This window comes from Diorhabda sublineata, chromosome 3, assembly GCF_026230105.1.
Source record: "Diorhabda sublineata isolate icDioSubl1.1 chromosome 3, icDioSubl1.1, whole genome shotgun sequence".
Lineage (NCBI taxonomy): Eukaryota > Metazoa > Arthropoda > Insecta > Coleoptera > Chrysomelidae > Diorhabda > Diorhabda sublineata.
In genome coordinates, this window is record NC_079476.1 from 9739706 (window position 1) to 9749988 (window position 10283).

At 31.6% G+C, this 10283-nt stretch overlaps 1 protein-coding gene across 1 annotated transcript; it reads left to right on the plus strand.

Moving 5' to 3' along the window:
• Positions 1–3392: 3392 nt before the first annotated feature.
• Positions 3393–9993, plus strand: LOC130441199 (actin-related protein 2/3 complex subunit 3-like). The gene is made up of 4 exons (XM_056774767.1): positions 3393–3743; positions 3836–4015; positions 4164–4333; positions 9557–9993. The coding sequence occupies exons 1-4, from the start codon at positions 3738–3740 to the stop codon at positions 9735–9737; spliced, it is 537 nt and encodes a 178-aa protein (XP_056630745.1). The 5' UTR covers positions 3393–3737; the 3' UTR covers positions 9738–9993.
• The last annotated feature ends 290 nt before the right edge of the window (positions 9994–10283 follow it).

Here is a 10283-nt window from a genome sequence, read left to right on the forward strand (position 1 = left end):
ATTGTGTGTGTTTAAATTTCTCAAAATATCAAGATATATTTCACCTAAAAATAAAACAAAGAATATTAACAAATACAAAAACTGATTGTTTTTTCTAACCAATCAAATTCCCATCGTAGAATTGAAATGTTATTATTTGATTGTTTCTAAGCACAAAAGACATTGAATTGCCACCGATTTTGAAAAGCACGTTCTCCAACCGCGCATTTGACAATGATGGTATGATGAGGAAAACCACAAAATCATCACTGTATGACAATATGTTACCTATCGACTTTGTGACGTTCATTATTGATGGTGGATTCCTCTTACATCGAGTCGTATGGAGTTAAGAAGATACTTTTTCAATTATATTAGACAAATACGTTAAGTATTTACAAACTCATTATAAATCGGTGATTACTGTTGTATTTGATGGATACTCTGATTACAGCAAAAACATAAAAGCAATGGAGCAGCAGAGAAGAACTGCTACACTTTAAAATCATACGAAGTTTCTTTCGACAAAGCCATGGTTGTACCAATTAGCCAAGAAAAATTCCTATCAAACCGCAATAATAAAGTAAAGCTAATCACTATGCTTATTGAAAAATGACGAGCTGTTAATATCAATACAAAACAGGCCAGAGATGATGCGGATTTCTTACCATTGAGACAGCAATCATTGAAGAATCGAAACATGAATAAACAGCTATAATAGGTGAAGATATGGATTTACTTGTAATTTTAATTGGGCGTACAGGATGTCATGAACAAGAAATTTTCCTCAAAAAAATTGGCAAAGCAAATGTTAAAACGGAAATATACTCCTCAAGAAGTTTCGATAAATATCCTTATTCAAAAAAACATATTTTATTTCTTCGTGCACTAAGTGGCTGTGACACGACTTCTGCGCTCAAAGGAAAAAAACATTTTTAAGAACATTTGAGAAACTGTCTTATTTGGATGAACTTGCAGTAGCATTTGAAGAAGAAAACTGTCCAATTCAAAGATTCTTTGAAATATCGATCGAAGTATCGATCATCTCTGCTATGCACAATACGTCAAGTTAACTAAGCTAAAAAAATAAAAACCAACATTCTAAAAGCCGCAAAGGAATCTTTCGGCGAGAAAACAGTGGAAAAAAATAAACAACTCAAAAAGAAAACGCCATGGCAGTGTAGGGAAATGAAGTGTATTCACAAAATCAACTCACAACAGAAGAACCGGAAACACCAGAAATCACAACTGATGAAGAGACCAAAATAAGTACAAAGAAAGTGTAAGTACAAAGGAAGTGAAGGAATAGCCAATGAACTTTAAAAAAATTGTGGGAAAGCAATGACCGAGCAGTTGGCACTGTTACAAAATATTAAAATAGAAAAAAGTACCTGAAGAATGGAAAGCAAGTATACTAATTTCACTGTTTAAAAAAGGTGACAGAAAAGAACCGGAAAACTATAGAGGCATCAATCTTTTAAATACTACTCTAAAACTGACAACTAAAATTTTAATCCAACTATTAAATCAAAGAATATCTTTTGAGGACGAACAACAAGGTTTTAGAAGTGGAAGATCATGTACAGACGCAGTATTTGTAACTAGACAAATCACAGAGAAAGCTCTAGAATATAATCGACTGCCGTTCATTTGCTTAATTGACTTGACAAAAGCTTTTGACAGAGTTAGATTAACAGACGTTAGACATCATCAAAACAATCGAAGACATGGACAACAAAATACAGGCCAGAATAGACGGACAACTTACAAAGGAAATAAACATAGGCACGGGAATAAGACAGGGAGATTCCTTAAGCCCCTTAATTTTTAATCTCATAATGGATGAAATAATAAAGGCAGTGAAAAGGAGGAAAGGTTATAAGATGGGAAATAGAGAAATAAAAGTTCTCTGTTATGCAGATGATGCTATCCTCATAGCAGAAAGTGAAGACGACCTACAAAGATTGGTCCACAAGTTTAACATAGTAGCAGAGAAGCTGAACATGGTAATTTCAATCCAAAAAACAGAAACACTGATCATTAGCAAAAAACCGATTAGATGTAAGATAAAAATTGACGGTACCAGCTATGGATATGCAGAATTAGAAGTAAAAAAACAAATACAGAATGCCAATAGAGCAGCAGGATGCCTCAATAATATGGAGAAACAACATACATATAAGAAGGGAAACAAAGTCTAGAATTTATAAAGTTTTATTAGACCAATAATGACATACACAGCAGAAACGCGGCCGGACACATCCAAAACACAAAGAATGCTGGAAACAGTTGAGATGAGAATACTGAGGAGAATTACGGGGAACACACTGAGAGATCGAGTAAGTAGCGACTAGATTAGAAAAACATGTAATGTGGAGAAGATTAACGAGTGGTTATTGAACAGAAAAAAAGAATGGAACAGCCATATAAGTAGAATGACAGATGATAGGGTAGTAAAGATCGCAAGAGACAAATCGCTGGCCGGGAGGAGAAGTGTCGATCGACACCGGAAAAGATGGAGAGATAATGTAACTTAAAAGCACAACAAAGGAGAGAAACAGGCAAAATTGCCTATAGAAAATATACAAGAAGAAGAATATTGATAAAAAATACAAATAGCTTTAAACCCATAGGAAACGAGTTACTTGCAAAAAATGTGCAAAAAATCGAGTTTTTTTACTTTTGACCCCCAATTTTTAAAGTTACTCACATCGAATTATATGTAAGTTTTGAGAGGAGTTTTAGGATGTCAAATGAACAAATTTAAACGACTTTATAGCTGGATATCTCGATTTTCCGAAATTCTTGCCTAAATCTACCTAAAATGATTGGACTAATAAATTGTAAGCAATTTATTACATTTTCCACTAAATATTTTTCAAACCTATTCGCTAAATATCAATATTCCCTATACTTATTTAAATCCATCAACTTTTGAGATATTCCATTATGATAGTTAAATTAAACAATACCTAACATTAGCAAAGGGTAACCCATGATTTCGATTATTTAAGGTAATATTTTATTAAAACTGTAAAACTAAATAATAGCATGAACAGATTACTGATTTTGGACACCATTGAAAACGTTAACTAGGTATGTTGTATTAATGTAATTAAATAGCCTACAAACAAAAATAACTAAACGTAATATTGTGTTCGAATAAAATGGAACAAAACACCCCACGCTTTTTTCAGAATAATACTAGTATTTTCCATTCATTATTATCTTAACTTTTTAGTTTGATGTTCTTCAGAAGCGTGTATTTTAAGTTTTTCTAAACTATATTTATTTACTTGTTTTTAATGGAACAGTTGACAATACTCTCTCTCTCTCTCTCTCTCTCTCTCTCTCTCTCTCTCTCTCTCTCTCTATCGAATCTCTTAGAACGAAATCCTGTCATTCTCGTCATATTTTAGTTTTGTCTATGGGTGGTAAATTACTATTACTTATAGTAAATTACCGCACGAATTCTTATTACCCGGTATTTCACCATAGTATTTTTAATGAATCAATTACTAAAGGTCTTTGGATTCATTTCTAATATTGGAATCAAGTTATTTCTTAAAAATTGCAAGAGCACAGCTTATGTGTATGTTTTAATTCTGTCAATGGATGACATTTTAGTTGACATCACAACTTAACCTCAAAAATTTGTATTTTTGGTGACATTTCGGTAACACAATTAGTTTTTGTACAAATTTGATTGACGAATTAGTATTAAAAAAATTTATTCCATAGTTCACAAAAAGATTATAATGCCAGTAAGTTGAAACGATATGTATTATGTGTGCACAGAATTCACATAGGCAGGGCGTGTCTTTTTTAAATGTAATATTTACTATTAACATTATAGGCTTATCATTCGAGTTTCTTGGAACCTTGTGCAGTAATTGGTAATGTGGCTATTTTGCCACTCAAAACGCGTTTTAAGGGACCTGCTCCTATTCAAAGCAATGAACAAGAACAGGATATCATTGATGAATCATTATATTACTTCAAAGCAAATGTATTTTTTAGAACTTACGAAATTAAGGTATTGATAATATTTAATTGTGTGTTATATACATAATATTGCAATGCAATTATCAAAATAATTTAGATGCAAATTGTTAGTGAACCAGAATGTTCATAACAATTATTAGAGTTTGCTTTGAATTCTATTTTTTACTAATTTTTTTTAGTCTGAAGCTGATAGGTTGTTGATATACATCACCTTGTATATTACGGAATGTTTGAAAAAACTTCAAAAATGTAGTACAAAAACTCAAGCACAAAATGAAATGAGAACTTTGGCTATATCTAGATTTGATATTCCTGGAGATCCAAAATTTCCTTTAAACTCTGTGTACAGGTAAGAAATTTCAGTAATTGACATTTTGCTTACTTGCCAATTAGATTAGTTAATTACAGAGTTATAAATTGAAAAATGTATGTTATAATTGGATAAATATACTCTATTTGATTTTTTTGTGTTCCTGAAATAAATATAATCTGTACAATTCATTATTTATAATTTCTCTACTTAACACTATTTTTAAATTTGTAAGGATGAGAGACAGAAGAATTTTTCATGTTTTTGAGTACTCGAGGAAAATGTATTACCAGTGGAGTGATACTGGTTGCATTCAGCAGACAAAACCATTGTACAACTGTTGTACAATCAATTTTACTAAAAATTACTAAATAAATACAATTACGTAATATTAGATACAACATGTTAAATTTGACAATAGTTTTAGCTGTTATTTGTGAGGTTACAGATTCTGTTAGTGAGATGTTCCCACATATTTCAAGCATTGGCTGTTTGGCACATACATTACACTTGGTTATTGTGGACTTATTATGGAAAAGCAAAAAACTGCACCAAGAATTTGGTTTTACCAGTTACTACTTCACACAGCACTTGTTTTGCTTACAATTGATGTCTGTTTGTAAAGAAAGTCTGCAAATTTTGCCTGCGAATGTAGAGGCTAGAAATATAATTGGTCATAATAAAAAACAAATGCTCTTGGATGACAAAGAATTTTGGGTGTGTATAGAAAGTACCACACCTCTTTTCGAACCAGTTGTCAACTGTATTTTAAAGTTAGAAAGCAACAGACATGATACATCTATGTTTCAAAGCATTTTGTTAAATCAACTGGGTTCTGTGATCAAATGTCAACTTGTAACCTTTCTTAGAAGAACAATGAATTGGAACTGTATGAATTATTTTCTATAATTTTGTTTTCAATTCAAATGACAATTTTTATTATATATAAAGTGGATGAGTGATGAATACAACTCTTAATTCTTTGAAAAGGAAATAGGCAAAGTACCTACACATACCATTTAATGTAACACTTGTTAAGTTCATTAAAAGCAACCAAAACAACCTCTGTTTTGGAAATATACCTATCACAAACTGATAAGACACAAAAAATAAAAACCTCTAAACAGTGAATGTTTAATATGTTGCCAGTCGTTACTGATAGGTAGCGGTAGCTCTATGTCTGCTGAATGCGACCACTATTGACAGAATATTTACAAATTAAAGCAAGGAAGTGACATACCATTGATTATTAACTAAACAAGGGGACTTAAATAAAACTAGTCAGTCACATCTGAGATGAAAATCACAGAACATACTGTTTGATAGATTTTAATTATAAAACTTGAAATCAACATTTAAGGTACTTTAATTTAAATAAACTTGATAAAGATTTGATAATTATCTTCTTTTGAAAATCAAATTCTTCGGGTATCATAAACATAGTTTTCTAGCAAAGTCGTTTCAACACTTAATATTTATTGACTATTTGACCTCTCAATACTTTTTCAAATATCATCTTTTCATTGTCATTCGTTTTCAAATTCATATTTTGTTTGAGTTGATTTCGGATCTCCTCACAAAATAATAATTTTTTCTTCAACCCCTTCACATTCTCCTTACTATTGCTCTGTAAAATATATTTCACTTTTGAGTTTGGATTCATATCTTGTTTTTGAATGCGCCTAGTTTCTTTTTATAGTTATGTACAAGTGACTCATATACTTTTCTTAAAACCTGTAAGAGTTAGAAAAAAACTATAATTACAAAATTTCTTTGTATTTGAGGAATTTTTAGATTATTGACATTCAGATTATACAGGGTGTCGCAATTCTTTAATATCGACATCAACTTTGGAATTTTTAATGAAACACAATAAGAATATGTATTAAAAAGCGTTAAATTCTACAAAAAAAGTTACTCTTCTTTGATTCGTGTAACTCAATCAATTATCGAGTTATTTGCTTATAAAAAGTTGAATAAATTTTAATTTTTTCATATAAAAATTTTATTATTCCTTAAATATGTAACAATAACAAATTTGTAAACAAAAATAAAAAACTTCAAAGCAAATGCTCAAAATGCCCACCATTTACTTCAATATACTTTATGATCCGCTTTTGTAAAGATTTCTTAATATCAAATAATCCTTGTGTATTATTTTTAATTACATCCGCGGCTTCTTCTATTTTCCGCTGCAGTTGTGGAAGAGAAGAAATTTTTTCTTTGTAAACTAATGCCATTGAATGATTGAAAAATCCAAAGGATTTAAATTAGGTACTCTTGGTGGCCAAGCAAACTCACTTCCACGACCAATCCATTGATGTGGAAACTGTTCATTTAAGTATTGACGAACTTGTAAAGAATAATGTGGTGGTGCTTCACACTTCATATATATATATATATATATATATATATATATATATATATATATATATATATATTTCCTTCGCCCCGTAATTCAGTCACCCTAAGGGGTGACTTCAATTTAAAATACGTCGTACATTCTACAAGACAGAGAAAACAACTTAAACTATTATGACACTTTGAATAACATAAGAGTCCAGAGTCCTTTGCTTTAACAAATGCATTTATTTGTGGGACTATTCCTTTTGAAAAGATAGCGTGTATAACCTTGTCCTCCGCTTCTCGAATTAGATGCAGCAGCTTCTCTCAGTGACATTTCTTGATAAGGTATCTCGTCTATGGAAATTAACTTTTCTTCATAAATTACGAACTGATTATGTGTGTAAAGCTGCTTGAGGGTACCATTTTCATTTACCAGTTTATAGAAGTCGGAGTCTTCTATTCCAACAACTACCATACAATTTCACAATTTTCACATTCAATTATCTGTACTTCGGCTCTTCGGTTTTAGAAGTATTGGCAATTTCTTCGAGCCGTTCTTCAGTTTCAATATTGTATGCCTCTTTTTGCTTTAACGCCAAACATGACTTCACAAAGACTTTGGTGTATTCCTTCGTGATAAATTGAACAGAGGATAAACCGTCTGACCATTTATTTGTTTCGTTATCTACCATCCATGCAGTTAGCATATTCTGTACATTCAGATTGGCCCTTTTAACTGAGCCTTATGTTTGACTGTGACGAAGCTTCCTATGAGCTATTCTTACATATTTCCACACAGCGCATATTTCGGATATGTCTTGATTGCTAAATTCTCTCCTATCGTCAGATTGCAATATAGCCAATGCACCAAATCTTAAAAATATTGAAAGAACGTCATGCGCTACTTCTTCAGCCCGTTTAATTTTCAAAGGTCGTAGCTGGACGAACTTAGTTCAATGATCTTGATACACAATTATTAACTTACATTCGCCATCTCTGTTTGACTGCAGATCTATAAGATGAACTAGACATCTTGAGTTCAATTCAGAACTAACATTTGACACTGTTTGCATAAATTTAAATACATTACAATTTCATATGTAATATTTTTGTATGTAACTTGCAACTCTTTAAGCATACATGTTCTTCCTTCGTGGTCTATTCTGGTGTGAGTTTCATATAGTCTACTATAATTCTTCATTGGTAACATAATAATTTATGCCCTTTTCCCTGGTTTTAATGCTACAATTAACTTCTTTTAATCATTAATTTTCAAAACCTTTCAATCCTTTGTATTCCAAAGGTGTGTTGCATTTGACTCTAGCAAGAACTACTTGAGAAAGTATTTTAGAAAAATAAAAACAATTATGTTCTCGTTTATTCGCAATTATTTGCTCAGGCCATGAAACATTGAAATTTCATGATCAACATAATTACAGAATACTGATGTGGTGGATAATTTTTTGTCAGGTGAGAAATATACTTATTGGGCAAAAACTCATAGTGGTGTGATGCTAAAACGTTTTGTCCATATTCTCATTGCCCAATAAAAGTTTGTAATAAGTACAATTGAATATCTTGCCTATGGGTTATGATTATTTATACCCAAAAGTCGTATTATCACTAAAAAAATGACAGACTTCTATCTAGAAAAAAAAATACACTTCAATTTAGAATTGTTGTAGTTCAGTATTAAATAACTTTCTGAAGAGGATAACTAGGTTCCAGAAATTCCGATTTGGTGCACAAACATTTTGGAAAAAAATACACTTATTTTTCAATGTAATCTCATTTTAGCTCCATACACTTTTCCTAGTGAAGTTTCATAAGTTAGATGCCTTTTTTAAATAAGAATCGTCAAGCTCCTCTATATAGTCATTAACTGCCGACATCAGCTCTTCATTGTTGGAAAATCTTTGACCACTGAGTGTGGGAACAGAAAATAAGCCGAGAGAACTAAATCTGGCGAAAAGAGGTGCATGATGTAGCAAATCAAACTTTAATTATTAATTTTGGCCATTGTAATAATGAATGTGTGCATTGCCTTGATGAAACAACACTTTCTTCTTAACCTTTTTTCTTGATTATTTCGCCCAAACGATGTAATAAGTTCGTATAATACTCGCCGTTGATAGTTTTTTCTTTTTCAAGATAGTCAATGGAAATAATCGCAACATTGTTTTGATTACTCTTTTGTTTCGGGTGGAAGTGATGGACCCACGTTTCATCCATGGTGCAAAAATTCGGCTTTATTTCTGTGAAACATTGCCAAACACTCGTTGGAAACATCTTCACGGCGCTGTTTTTGTTCGATTGTGAGCAAACGCGGCATCCATCTTGCGCACAGTTTTCTCATGTCCAAATTTTCAGTTAATATACGATGTACCGCACTTTGAAATACCTACCATGCCTACTAGCTCTATCGTCCAGTACCATTTAACGGATTTTCTTCAACATTTCTGGAGTTCTCACCTCATTTGGTGGACCGCTGCGATGCTGGTCTTCGCATGTCGTACGGCCTCGTTTAAACTCTGCTACCAAATATTTTACTGTTGATAACGAAGTATTGTATCACATAACGATTACCTATTTTTTCCATGTTTACAATTTCACTGAAAACGTTTACTGTTGATGGCTGCCAAACAAATACTAAACAGTCTCACGTCTTCAAACTTAAAACATATGCTGTATAGATTGTGTACTTTCTAATAAGGTGGTATTTTTCAAGAAACTACAGTCATCTATATGTCAGGCTTACTTCTGGGACCATCCTCGTATTATAGAAGAAGCGAATACAGAGAAATTTACCCACTAATAGTTATAAAACACAAAGCCTAATCGATTCCCTTGATTCAAGCTTAATGCTATTTGTTTATATTTTCTTCTAATATTTATTGTTTTTTTTTTCAAATTTAGCAAACCTTCTAATGCAAACGATGCTGAAATGTTACGTTCCTATTTTACACAATTACGACAAGAAGTTGGGTTGAGAGTTTGTGATAAAGTTTTTGGAGATGATAAAAAACCTAGCAAGTGGTGGTTGTGTTTTGCGAAGAAGAAGTTTATGGACAAATCTCTCTCTGGCCCAGGACAGTAATAATTATATTTTTATTTTGTGTCATCTGAAATATAGATAATTTATATTTTATTTTGAAACAACACATATTATCTGGTTTTCAATAAGTTTATATTTTATCCCAATTTTGGTTCATTTGATAATATATTTCATTATTTTAATTATATGACCTTCTAGTCTTAGTTGGAAGGTGTGGAGTGTCTAATATGTATCTTTATATTGTTTTCAATTACCAATTTTTAAGTCGAAAAATGTAAATAAAATATGAAATCATTAATTTTCAACAATACTTATTGAATCATCCTTAAAATATGATCGATGTATATGTGCTAACACAGTTTGTAATCATCAATTTTGTACCAGTACAGTGCCACTTTGGTATACATCGATCATGAATGAGCTAGTTGTTGGAAACCGTTTTGAGTTCTTTTCATTAACAAAAACAATGATCGCCTACGAGACACAATGACCAGAAAACGAAAAAATACGTTTCTAGGTTAAAGAATGGATACTGCAAAGAAAAATGTTAGAAGCATCAAATTTGGTTTATACAGATTTAAAAAGCAG